The 13,934-nt window shown below is 32.7% G+C and overlaps 2 protein-coding genes across 2 annotated transcripts; both read left to right on the forward strand.

Moving 5' to 3' along the window:
- Positions 1-773: 773 nt before the first annotated feature.
- On the forward strand, positions 774-1,841 carry LOC105135522 (E3 ubiquitin-protein ligase RHA2A-like). Its single transcript, XM_011040427.1, has one exon. The coding sequence runs from the start codon at positions 992-994 to the stop codon at positions 1,499-1,501; it is 510 nt and encodes a 169-aa protein (XP_011038729.1). The 5' UTR covers positions 774-991; the 3' UTR covers positions 1,502-1,841.
- Positions 1,842-8,411: 6,570 nt separating this feature from the next.
- Positions 8,412-13,527, forward strand: LOC105135547 (alpha-galactosidase-like). Its single transcript, XM_011040463.1, has 15 exons — positions 8,412-8,572; positions 10,339-10,397; positions 10,537-10,593; positions 10,707-10,741; positions 11,100-11,203; positions 11,660-11,735; positions 11,892-11,950; positions 12,041-12,106; positions 12,206-12,289; positions 12,411-12,475; positions 12,582-12,664; positions 12,751-12,841; positions 12,932-12,981; positions 13,214-13,353; positions 13,431-13,527. The coding sequence occupies exons 1-15, from the start codon at positions 8,412-8,414 to the stop codon at positions 13,525-13,527; spliced, it is 1,227 nt and encodes a 408-aa protein (XP_011038765.1).
- Positions 13,528-13,934: the final 407 nt, after the last annotated feature.

Raw genomic sequence — 13,934 nt, forward strand, 5'->3', positions numbered from 1 at the left:
AGCAAAGGGAAATAAATTTATTAAATTTAAAATATTTTTTATTTATAATATATTAAAATAATTTTTTTTAAAAAATTATTTTTTAAATCAATACATCAAAATAATCTAAAATTATTTTAAAAATATTAATTTAAAGCAAGAAAAAATAAATAAAATATAATTTTTTAAAGTATTAAATAACAAAATAACAATTGCTGTTCAGTTACGATCATAGTCAATTTTAGTGATAATAAGTTCTAATCCCTCCTTTCCCCGTGTGCTAAACTTTTCCGTGTACGTAATGTATATATAGCATAGTCAATTTACTTTTGATTAGTAAATTTTTATATGGATTTCTTGTTTATTTCTGTGTCTTAAAAATAATTATAAGTTATTTTATTTTATTTTTTAAAATTATTAATTTATTTTAAAATAATTTAGATGTGATAATATTAAAAATAATTTTTAAAAATAGTGTTTTAATAGATCTTCAAACAAAAATATTTTAAAAAACCAAACAGATTTTATCCATCTTGCATCGAAATCAATCGATCTGATTTTCTCATCGTAAAAATATTTCATAAGAAAATAATTAATCTCGAAAGGACTAACCTATCTTAACTTGTCACCCCATTTGAGCTCTGTAAAATAATATAGAAGAAGAAAACTTGAAAATTTATTTGTAGCAGCAGCAGTGGTGGTGGTGATGATGATGTTAAAAAGTAAACGTGTTTTCCATAGAAACGAGGACCCACCACACATGGCCTTTGAGGAGACCCAAAATCCCCTTCCCATTCTCTAGGCCCTCAAACTTCGACATCCGTAACATCACCAGCTCTCAACCTAATTCCATCCCTCCGTCTCTCTCTCTCCCTCTCTCTCCCCCTCTCCCTCCCTCTGGCTATTTATCAAACACCTCTCTGGCTCTCTAGTCTCTTTATAGCATAACCATCCTCCCTATCTTTTTATCACATAACCTAAAACACTGTAAATTTTAAACTCAACCAGAAAGATGGGTTTACAAAACCAGCTGAACGACGTTTCTTCTGAATCGATCCCGTTGCTCCTCATAGCACTCATAGCCAACTGTGTTGCCTGCCTTCGCTCTTTCCTTTTCAGCGTTTTCCACTCCGTAGGCCTTCACCGATTAGACCAGGCCCACGTTTTGGATGATGGGCTGTTGGGTTCGATCGGCTCTGGCTTTGCTGGCCTCATCGTGCTCGCCGAGCAGCGTAAACTCAACCGGGTTTTTTCTTACAAGTATCGTTGCGGTGGTGACAGTAATATAAATGATAAGGGAGGATCGGATTGTGTGGTGTGCTTGTGCACGCTAAGACATGGGGACCAGGTGAGGAGGCTTGATTGCTGCCACGTTTTTCACAAGGAGTGCTTTGATGGATGGCTTGATCATCTCAATTTTAATTGCCCCCTTTGTCGTTGGCCGCTTGTGTCCGATGAGAGCGTCGAAGAAGCGCGGAGGCGCGTGGGAGCGGATGTAGTGGATTGGTTCTCCTTGAGATGATGCATGTGCATGATGGTGGTGATGATCATTCGATGATGATAGTTGGTGAATGCTCTTGTTTTTTTAACTAGACCTATTTTTACCCTTTCTATTTTGAGAAGGTTTGTGGCGGTTTTGACTTGCTGCGGACTTTATTTTTCAACCCCTTTTCACCCCTTTCTTGGAATTTCTTAGCTATTACATGTTTTTCAAGAGCTCTTGTGTCCTGGAGGCCTTAGGGTTATTTTCTTCTCTTTTTTGCCGCTGTACATTTTCAGGTTTTCGTCTGTTATAGGAGGGCATCCCTGTGTGAAAAACTACCATCTGGTTGCTTAATTGGACGGACCTTCTTATCGTTTTATTCATTTTGTAGATTATTAATGGGATGGAGTGGTAGTTATATCTTGTTTATATTAATAGATTCAAGACGGAGACGCCAAGGCCAAGAGAACTTTTCAGCTTTAACTCAGTTCGTCGTTGAGCTGCAGGGTCTTGTAGCCTAAGATAGAAGGTCATTTTGCTTGAATGGTTTTGCGCGAATATGGACAATGATGATAAGAGAGCTGGTTTATCTAAAATACCAGATGAATCTACACAGCAGTAAAGGACAACCTAGAATCTATCTAGGTTAAGGTCAGGGTTTTCAAGGCAACCTGGCTAGAACCCGTGTGCCTTTTGCATTTGCCAGACATGCACGTTTGCTACTACCGTAAAGAGACGAAGCAAATAGATTTCAAATTCGGTGTCCATTTTATTTTCTTGTTTTGAGTTCTTTTATCTAAATGGAAAAAATGGAGACAGCAGTAAATGTGCGTTTGATGTTGTGATTTGCGTTGCCTCGGTGGGGGATAAATTAATAATACATTTTAGAGAAAGCCCGGTGAGAGCCACAAAGATAGAAAATATCTGGTAATGTAACGCTGGCTGAATGGAGAATTAGCTGTCGTAAAAAAGGAAAAAACAAAACTGTTATTGTTGGTTTTTAGGTCCCCCTTTTTTTGTTTCCGTGGCCGGGTATTGTTTCTCAAAAAAATTGAGAGTTTCTTCTTTTGTTTAAAATTGTTTTTTATTTTTTCATGTTTAATGTTAAAAATAAATTTAAAAAATAAAAAATATGTTATTTTAATATATTTTCAAATAAAAATCACTTTAACAATAACATCTATCAAAATAATAAACCTTAACTTAATCTTTTTTTCTCTCTCGCAAAAGTCCATTGTTTGTGCCTAAAAATTAGAATTTTAGGAGTTGAAATTGGACGAATCATAACTACGTTACCAAATGGTTAAAAATTCCAAAGATTTTGAGACTTTAAGCCCCGAGTTTATAAAATTTTCAGAAAAAGTAGCTTGCCATTCGAAAAATATATGGATTTCTTTCTATTCTCTCTTTATTTTTCAAAAATATGATTTTATTAATCCTCAAAACAGTACGGACACACCATAAAATTCCCAAGACACTCGCGAAAAATACAAATACGAAAGTTGAGCCTATTTTTGTAAAAAAAAACAAAAAAACACTTGGATATATTAAATAATATACATTGATTCTTCACATCTCCTTCTCCGAGCTCTACTTTATCAAGCTTCTCCTTGTATCTCACAAATCCAAGGATAGTTCACCATGAGATTAGAAAGGCACAAAATGCATATATATATTTCAAATGGTGAGTTAATTGAAGAGTCAATATATATTATATAATATCACACACCCTGCATCGAAAGAAAAATTAAAATTAGTCATTTATGCCAACATATTTAAGCTTACCATCTCAAAAATATAGTGTCCAGCATTAATTTGCCCGTATATGTTTAATTGTACAAAACATATCCTTAGAAAACTATTGTGTCCATAAACTCGTTTTTTAACGTATTTTTACTAATATAAATACATCGCTTGACATGTACATGACCAGGTTTAGATTTTATTCGTGTAAAATATCTCTTATTAAGAGATAAGGCGCAGGAGAATAAGATCTGAGATTTTAATCAGAGCATTTAATACTCGGTTTTGATAGGTTGCGTGTATAAATTAACATTTCACAAGCGGTGAGTTTTGAAAAAACACAGACATAATTTAAAAAAAGAGTACTTTGGACCTATAAATTCTGAAGTAGTCGCGAACAAGTCAAATGACGTGCTTTAATCAATTTTGACCATGAAAATGTGATTAAAAAAAATAGACCGAAAGGGAGTAACTTTTCAATGATAGACTGGATACAATGAAACATATAAAGATAAATTAAACACCATCCCTGGAATACGTGAACCTATTTTCTTGTTAATTAATTATCTAAGCATATCATGTGCTCGTCATTTTTATCCATGTTTCGACCGGAGAAGAAGAACAAGAAGAAGAAGGAACAATCACACATGATGAGATGTGAATGTTATAAATTAAACTCCTCGAGGATCAAAGATTTTCAGCTGATAGTTAGAAAGGTCCAAAATAAAAATAAAAAATGGGAAGCGGCCAATAAAAAATGAGAATCTATGAATCTAGGTGCACATGATTCACTTAAAATTCAATGGAAAAGAGATATAATTATTTTAACGAGTGTTTTGATGTGTATGAACCTAGTATGACGAATACCTTTTTTATTCTCTTAAAAAAGGTGCCTTTCAATTTGTTAATATAAAGCACTCGACAACATGATTGTAGTCGTTGCTTGCACGGCAGTTTCAATAATCAAATATAGGTACACGAAAGATGATGCCTTTCGGTATTCAGATTATGTAAACTACATTTTAAAAAATTATTATTTTTTAAATTAATTTTTTTTGATACATTTTAAATTTTTTTATATGTTGATCTTAAAATTATTTTTTTAAAATAAAAGATATTATTTTAATGTATTTTAATATAAAAAATATTTTAAAAAAATAATCATAACTATATTTTTATAATAATATTAACTGGAATTACATATAATTGCAGTCATGGGTATTAATTGGAACTTCAACTTGGGCTGTTTGGATGGATGAAAGGATCAAATAACTCATCAAATGATTAAATCGATTAGTAAGCTAATTAAAGAGATGACATGTTACTTGCTGCTAATTAAGGATGAGACACTCACCTTTTCAAAATTTAATATTTATTCAAATGATTTATAAAAGGAATAAGTTTTTTAAGTGCTTGCCATAAAAGTATAGAACAAACAACACAGTCAAAATTAGACTTGCTTTTCTAGGTTTGACCTTCCAGAAAGACAAAAGGAATATCCCAGCCACCAAGTTAAGGGATTTCTTTCAATGTTGTGTGTCCGAAAAATAGTTAATCATTAGTTCATTGATATGTGTTTCACCGTGTTTTTTTTTTGAAAAAAAACATAAAAAAATATAAAGATTTTGTGAGAAATTTTAAACGGTGTCATGTAGAAATCAAAACTAATTAATCATAAAAAAACCACTAAAACAAAACATACTATAAATCCAATTTAAAATATATCACAAAATTCATACTATAGTATATTAAAGTGGCTATATCAATTTAAGTTAATTTATTATACTTGCATTCTGAATTATAAGATCATGTAAAACAAATTTTGAACAAGTTAATTTCATAAAAAAATTATAAAAACAAATTCAAAATGAACTAAATACTTGAGTTTTATTTTAAAATAATATTAAAATAATAATATATTAGATTGATTTAGATGTTATGAATCAACCATTTAAAATTATTATCCGAGTCATGAAATTAACCAAGTTTAATAAATTATTTTTTAAAATTTATCTTTGACTTAAATATAAAAATAAACTAAAAAAATAAAATAAAATAAATAAATGTCAAAAGGAGAGTCCAGATATGCGAGCTTGGTAGCCTAGTGCGTCTAGATCTTGTTTAATTTTTTTTATATCTTTCTAAGGGACGAGTCATCTATCAACCATATTTTTTTAAAAAAATAATAATTAGGTGACACATTATCTATTGATATAGATGATGTGTCATCTATTTATATAAGTTTTGTCAACTACTGTGGTAGCTGAAAAATCAAGACAAATTATATTTTTGTTTTAAAATCCTATTTTTTCAATTTATTTTAAAATTAAAAACACTTTATAAACACCAATAGAACATCAATAAACCAATTTATCAACCGAAAAAACTAAATAAACGGCTCAAAATAAAAAATCAAACCAGGTAAATTTTTTTTTCCTCAACATCGATATGTTTTTCATGCAATATTAAGCTTCTAAACAACCATATTAAAATTTTCACATTGAATAAAATTTGTTGATACCAAGTTCAAATATTTTGGTGATAAGAATTAGTATCAATCATAATTTTCTTTATTTATACGAGGATCCAATGACTCTTCTCTCACGGACTAAGAACTAAAAATAATAATAATAATAAAGTTTTGTGAGAAAATTAAATTGTTGATAATTAAAGGGACCAATTATTTATTAACTAAAAAGGAGAGGGACCAAACTAAACTTCTCAAATAAAATTTGAAGTTGTCAACCCTTTTCTATTTTTCTTTCATTTTGGTTATCTATCATTTAATTTCACATTTTCTTAAAAAATAAGAAGCAATTGGATATCAGTTTGTTCTAAAAAAAAAATACGATTGAGAAAAAAATAGTTCAATGAGCAAAATAAAAATTTAGAAAAAGATAACTAATCAACAATGAGATAGGAAACTATACACAGTAAATCATAAACAGCCAAATCAATACATCTCTTGATTTGTTTTGTAATTAATTTCGCTTTGAATTCTTCAACATCATCTTCGGCTTAGTTTCTAAAAATCATGTTTTGCTTCCTTAAATCAAATCGAGTAGCGCATTAATCAAATCATCCCAGGTTGTTTCAAGTTTTCATTATCTGAAATTTTTTTTTTTGACATTAAAAATTTTTAGCTGGAAGCCTATCACCATCGCTTATCTGGTTCTATATCTATTGCAAGAGGAATTCTAAGTTTGAAACAAATAAGAATGTGAATTCCCTGGTGAACCAGTCTTCATTTGCTTTCGTCCTTGCAATTCCAAGACTCGAACATATCTACCAATCACGAATATATTATTAACCAATCTACTATGTAATTCTGATACTGACTAGTTGTTCAATTTTGGAGATTGGGATGGTTCCTGTCAACTGGTTGTCTGCAAGGTCCAGCCCAGTAGTGCTTGGAGAGTTTACCTAGCGAAGGAGGGATTCCACCAAGTAAGTTGTTTTGTTTTGAGATCCTCGTAGAGAGGGTTAGTTTTGAATGAAGCGAAGATATAGCATCTCTGTTGATTCATGTATTCATAATCGTTGCAAGTTTAACAACTCTTACTGGATGGATAGCTCAGCAAGATTGCCTAGCTCATCTGGAATACTATCACTGAAACCACAACCAGCAAGTATTCTGAAAAGTTGCAGGAAAGACGCATAAAATGCAATTGCTTTGATATTTTCAAGGAAGATATAAGCCGGCTGCCCATGTATAAAATTGGATATTTCATCTCACAGGATGTGCAAGTTTTGCAGTTCTCATAACCGTGGAGTGAGAGATCCTGTAAGGTTTGGGTTAAATGACGGGTCCCTGAAACAAAATAACCTCAAAAGCTTAAATATAAAGATTTTAAGATGGATTTTTGCGCGCATCGGACCATTTGTGAAAATAAGTATATTTTGATGATTCTTAGGAACTTGCTGAGGCAGAACTACATTTTAAATCGCTTATAAAAAACTTGTTCCTGTGAGGTAGAAATGGGAAAGCTACAAGGATCTCAATTCGGTCAGTTCTCCAATGTCACCACTTAGATTCCCTTCAAGGCTTATGGTTGATAACCCTGAATGTATAAAATTCTTACTGGTGATCAGAATGGTCTTGCTGTAGATCAATTAGTAGAGATGATGGATAATAATAAGCTACTGATCAAGAGGAGGAATTCAGTACTGACAATGCAGTGAATTGAGATCCTTCTCCATGTCTCTTTTAATCATGATTAGTGTAGAACAGATTTAACTCGGTCATAGGTTTTGCAGTTTCCTCCGCCGTTCCAACAACTTTGATAATTATCCAGCTGTAGCATCGTTTGAACAGCCCAGATTGGGTATTTTCTTTGAATGCCCATTTTTATTATAGTTTTCCATTAATGTTGTCCATTCTACTAGGCATGCAGTGATTTTATGGAAACGCAAATGCTTCAAAACCATCGACTTAGTTCACTAGCATCAAAGACCCCGTAACAACCATAAACATTAGGTTTTTTAGTGCAAACGATGTCAAAACATAACCCTCCTTTCAATTCATTTCCCTAATGTTCCCCATCTTGTAGAAAGAAACCATGACCAAATGGCATAAATGGTTACGGCCGTCAGTCTCAACTGCTCTGTTTTCTCTGCTAATCTTTCTATACACAAGTGGAGTGTTGAAGTCATTCACTACTCTTTTCGACTAAAACCCGATCCAACCAGCTGCGGTGAATCTAACTCTGTAGCTTTCTTGCCAGAAGAACAACAATCCTTGTTCTTTTTATGTTAATTTAGCCAAAATTAAATTACCTTGATTTAGATGGTAGCATATCTTATGTGGTTGGTTTGATATTACGCATAAGGAATTCTTGTGGTGAGGATTTAAAATGTTTGCCTTAGCCGATTTTTAATAGAGTTGAAAACAATCTTCCAGAAGACAAAGCCAGGAATCGGGGCTATATGCAAATTGTATGTTTTTTACAGTTCTTCTAATCTTCCCATAAGACAAGATTCTGGTCCAATAGATAAGACTCGTAACATATTGTTAACGTTGGGATTACCTATTGAAAGCCAACCCTGATTCTTAATCTGGAGTTTACGTAGTTCCTTTCTCTATGACAGCTGGCTTTCCTTCAGGAGATTTTTGATAGCTGTCAACCCAGCATCACTATATATCTCTCTCCACACTCATGAATGCCATGTTTATACTTTGCTTTGATACAACTAAATAATCACTCTCATGGCACCTTCTTGGCTATCTTTTCCCTTTCTTGTGTTCATTGTATGCACCACTTTGACGGTGACAGTTAGCCATGCTGCCCGTGTGAGGGAACTTGGTGAAGCAGAGGCAATAAGAAGAAATTTGTTGGATAATGGCCTTGGTCAGACTCCTCAGATGGGGTGAGCTTATTCATTTACAAGATTCGAATAAATTTATTCAGTATGCTAAAAAAAATCAGTTTTTGATTCATTTAACACCGTGAATTAAATTATTTTTTTATTTTGATTTTCTAATTTTTAGTTTGCACAATTTAGCCAAAAAAATTTTAAAATTTTTTTAGCTTAATTTAGTATTTAATTGCATATTTTTTTTAGAGGGAGGGTTGGACTGATATACAGGAAATGGGAATGAAAAAGATGGGTAAAATAGATAGTGAGTTTAAAATTTATTATAAAAGCTCATTTTAGTCCTCTATAGTTTTTATCTATTTGGTAACTTGTCCCTTTAATTTTGAAAACATTAATTTTGATACTAAACTATATTTTTCTTATTTTCCAATCCCTTTTTGGTGAAAGAAGAGAGAGAGTTACTGAATTTCATTATATATAAAAAAATAATGATGATGAGCATAATCATTAAAATGGTAAATTTTTATATTAAACGGTTTTATATGATAAGGAAAGTTGAGATTAGATGTTTTTTTACTTTAAAAATGCATCTAAAAAACAAGATATGAGCTTGGAAAGATTTTGAGTTTAGAGTTGATTTTGGATATTGTGTTGAAATTTCTTATGTTTTTAAAGGCCATAAATTGATTTAATAAGATAAAAAATAAGTTGAAAATAAATTTGTAAAAACACACCTGGGAATCCATTTTCCCAATTATCATAATGGTCAAATTTCAGGTGATATGTCCTTCTTTTTTAAACAATTGAGGTAAATAACATGATTCATTAACTTTAAAAAAATAATAATAAAAGCTTGCGTGCGAGCCATTGTTTGATCGGTTAGGCCTAACAACGCTTGACCTGATTTTTTTAATTGATGCCTTATTTTCTATGTATTTTTTTAAATAATTCTTTTATTTATGTTTTAATTAATACCTCTTATGTGTTATTTTTTTTATTTAGCATTTTTTAGATTGTGGTTATTTTTTAATGATTAGGTGTGTTTGATTTTTAAAGATGATGGTATGATTCCCTGTGATTTTTTTTATTTTTTATATAGATTAAATTTGTTTTTTAAAAAATATAGATTTTTTCATAAAATCTTTAATTTGTGCAATCTTGCATGATATTATTTTTCTTTTATTGTATTCAATAAATTTTATTGTGTGTTGGTTTCTATTACAAATTTATTTTAATTAATAAATTCATTAAACATAATCGGATAAATTATTTGCTACAATGTTAAATATCTTGATCTATATTTATCTCTTAGTTTTTTTCAATTTTATTTTTGTTTATTGTTAATGATTTTTTTTTAATTTATTTACATGATAATTATTGATTTGTTTAGTTAGATACATGCATAATTTTTTTAATTTACATCTAAGATTTTTTTATATAAGAAAACATATTGAAAAATTATGCATGTTTGATTTTTTTTTATTACGTCTTGATGTTTTAGATTCAATTCTTATTTTTATGATTTCTAATTTTTTTTTCCTCGACTTAACACAACACGCATGATCTCTTTTAATTATCAAAATCTTAGATTTTTTTTACTTATTTTAAAACATTGATATAACATAAATATTGTTTTATGTTGACAAAAAATTTACTCATCCTGCAGCGCTATGCTGACCATTTATCTAGTTTTACCTTGGACACGTAGAGGATTCAATCAAAGAGTCCACTTAGATGGAACCTGACTTCCATTTTTCTGAGCCAATATTTTCCTGAACAAACTTTGTGTTGTATCTAATGAATTAAGGTTGGTGCAGATGGAACAGTTACAATCACTTTCCCTGCAAGCTTAACGAAGAACTGATTCGTGAGACAGGTACAATCGTGATGTCTTACAGCACACTATGTTTTTATTTTTCTTTTGGTCATGAAATACTTGCTTTTAAGTTTTGGTCTTGGTATAACGTAAGTTGTCATTGGTGATTCTGGCTGAATTTTGCCTTCTTTTCGTACAGCTGATGCAATGGTTTCGAGTGGAATAGCAGCTCTTGGATACAAGTATATTAATCTAGGTTAAAAATCTTCCTTTCAACTTAGAGGCTGAAAGCATTAGACAGCTACTGATTTTCTCTTATTAATTGGTGAACTAATATGTTCTTGTCCTTTGAAATTTCGATTTCGGCAGATGATTGTTGGGCAGAACTGAAAAGAGATTCCAAGGTACAACATTTTTAGGAAAATATTTCAAGTCGCTTGCTATTGTTTACATTTCTTACTGAATTATTTTTTCCGCATTTGTTATTTTGCTGAGTGGTTTGGTTGTTTATATTCGACGACGTACTTGCTGATAAACCTTTGCGTTTTGTGGGATTACAATATAAACACAATCCCTTTTGCCAGTATCCTTCTTAATAAGTTCTTAGTGCGGCAGCACAAATTTGTCCATGGAGGGCCTCTCTGTTGCTTGTGAAGTTTTTTTTTTCATAAAGCATCAGAGAATATAAGTCTTCAGTGAAATAATGTCTTTATATTTTGTTATAAGAATTTGAAAATATTTATCTGCACCTATTATGTGCAGGGGAACTTAGTGCCAAAGAAGACTATTTTTCCGTCTGGTATGAAGGCTCTAGCAGATTATGTCCACGGCAAAGGGCTAAAGATCGGAATTTATGGCGATGCTGGGTACTCGTGATATTTTTTCCCTTCTTTCACATTTTCTGAAGTTTGGTCAAGAAATCACGGTTGTGCACTGTGCAGTAAGGCCATACTTTGTGCTGACCTGATACTTGTGCTAAAACAAGCAGGTCAAACATTGATGGGTCCAACGGCTACAATGGAAATTATTATTTGACATACTGAATCAGTTCGTCTAGTTTACCGCTTAATGTAAAACCAGTGCTTCTCTAAAGACCTATATATACAGATCTGCTGATCTGCCCCAAGTCACTAGGATATCTTAACTTTCTTCCATTAGGAAAGATAGGAGCTGTCCCAAGTTTGAAGCCATATCCTCGCATTTAAGACTTCGAATCATGAGAGGATGACAGAACACAGCAATAAATGTTGTGAAATTAATGATTAGAAAAGTGGTTAGCCTATGATGTTTATAGCGCACTGAAGAAATGTTTATTTTTGCAGGACCCTGACTTGTGCCAAGACAATGCCAGGGTCACTTGGTTATGAGGAACAGGATGCGAAAACTTTCGCTTCATGGGTAATTTTTTTTTCCTTCAGTCGTTTTCTTCTTCACGATACAAAACCTTTTCCTTCAGGAAACTTAAAAGACTTTAGCTTCTGCCTAGTGTGCGTCCGTTAAACCTCATAAATATATCGCCATGACTGTATATTTTTTTGTGGCTATTTTCTCAAGGGAATTGATTATCTGAAATATGATAATTGTCATAATAATGGGGTGAGCCCGCAAGAAAGGTACGTGGTACAAGTTCTGAAATCTGATGGAAAAAATGATCTTACAAAATTAAAATAAGTGGTCCCTACCTATTCACTTCTTGATGACAGGTATTCAAAGATGAGCAAGGCACTATTAAGCACAGGCCGACCTATCTTCTTCTCTCTTTGTGAATGGTATATTACTGTTCCTTGCAACCTGTGCCGTGTTCATTTCCCTGAGAAATCTCCATACTCTCCCTTTTAACAACGGAACCATAATACATTGGTATGCAGGGGTCAGGACAATCCAGCAACCTGGGCAGCTGGAATTGGAAATAGTTGGAGGACGACTGGAGACATCAAAGATACGTGGGATAGGTAAGGAGAGCATCTTATATATGAGATCCAAAGTGGAAATGAGCATTCATAATATCCCTGCGAGGGAGATAGATTTGGTGAATTTTAGGTAGAAATTATAAAATGGCCACTCTTTTGACAGCATGACATCCCGTGCTGATCAAAATAATGATTGGGCATCTTATGCTGGACCTGGTGGATGGAATGGTGAGGCTTGTTGCTCTCTTACTATCAGTCAACAACCAAATTGCTTTTTTTCTTGACAAGTTATGGCACCAAACATTTTGTTTTCTTATTTGTGACTGAGCTTTAGACCCAGACATGCTTGAGGTGGGCAATGGGGGCATGTCAACCGAAGAATACCGCTCTCACTTTAGTATTTGGGCTTTGATGAAGGTATTGGGAAAGAAAAGAAAAATGATTGTTAGTGTCATTGTTTCTGTAGCCGAGCAGTTAATAGATTCTTAATGGTGAATAATTAGGCCCCCCTTCTTCTTGGGTGCGATATCCGCTCCATGGACAACGACACGTTTGAGTTGCTAAGCAATAAAGAGGTTATTGCAGTTAATCAGGGTAGGTTTTGGTTGTTTCTCTATTCAAATCCATTCCATTTATTAATCAAGTGTATGAGCTTTTGCTCCACTGCTATTCTTCCACTGACAGATAAGCTTGGACTCCAAGGAAAGAAAGTAAAGAAAACTGGAGATTTGGAGGTAGTGCTTTATGATTCATACACTGCGATTTTCATATATTATTTTTAAAAACTATATTTTATAGCTTTTCAAAAGTAATAACCTTTTCAAATGGACCCTTGGTATCCCTTTAATAATTAACCCCCTGAAAGGAAAGAAAACAAGCTGAGAGCTTACAAGAATAAAATATAACGCCCCACTAAACACCCCTAGTATCATCTTAAATACTCCTAATACGGGGATGTCTGTGCAGGTATGGGCTGGTCCTTTAAGTGGGAAGAGGATAGCAGCGGTCTTGTGGAACAGAGGATCATCAAGGGCTTCTATAACTGCAGATTTCAAGGACATTGGACTCAAATCATCAGCAGTAGTCAATACTCGAGACCTCTGGGCGGCATGACTCTAAGAATCCCTTTCTCACATTTTCATTGATTTTTGTTGGCAAAAAGAAAACTAATACCAGGGAACTTCAATTTGCAGCATTCAACAATGACTTCAGTCCGGCATCAACTTACAGTAACTGTTGAATCCCACGCATGCAAAATGTTCGTCCTCACACCACAGTAGCAAGCGTGTTACACATAAATGGAATGTATTGCTTCATATAAAATATGTCAGAAAGAAAATATTCATATATATATATATATATATATAAAATAACAGTGCAAAGAAATCTGAAAATAGAAGGATCCAAGTGAAGGATGTGATTGAATATACATGGAACCAAACTGTTGGTTTTATAAATATACTTGATACGAGGAACCCAGTTGCAAGGTTCTAATCAGTACAGAGAGGTTGGAGTGGGCTTGGTCTATTTACAAATGAAACAAAGTTTGAGATCTTGATCGAGGGGTGATAGGGACGCAGTGGAAAGAAGGCTTCGTCCATCGTGATTAGACCAAGGAAAGATAAATGCACTCACTTCTACCCTCCAATCCATTGCAGTACGGATATATACTAATAGAACAGAAGAG

This window comes from Populus euphratica, unplaced genomic scaffold (genome assembly GCF_000495115.2).
Source record: "Populus euphratica unplaced genomic scaffold, PopEup_1.0 scaffold123.1, whole genome shotgun sequence".
In the NCBI taxonomy this organism is placed as follows: domain Eukaryota; kingdom Viridiplantae; phylum Streptophyta; class Magnoliopsida; order Malpighiales; family Salicaceae; genus Populus; species Populus euphratica.

Coding starts and splice junctions, on each gene's coding strand:
- LOC105135522 (XM_011040427.1), top strand. CDS start 992: ATGGGTTTACAAAACCAGCTGAACGACGTTTCTTCTGAATCGATCCCG.
- LOC105135547 (XM_011040463.1), top strand. CDS start 8,412: ATGGCACCTTCTTGGCTATCTTTTCCCTTTCTTGTGTTCATTGTATGC. Junction 10,398..10,536: donor AGAACTGATTCGTGAGACAG/GTACAATCGTGA, acceptor CTTTTCGTACAG/CTGATGCAATGGTTTCGAGT. Junction 12,107..12,205: donor TTCTTCTCTCTTTGTGAATG/GTATATTACTGT, acceptor ATTGGTATGCAG/GGGTCAGGACAATCCAGCAA.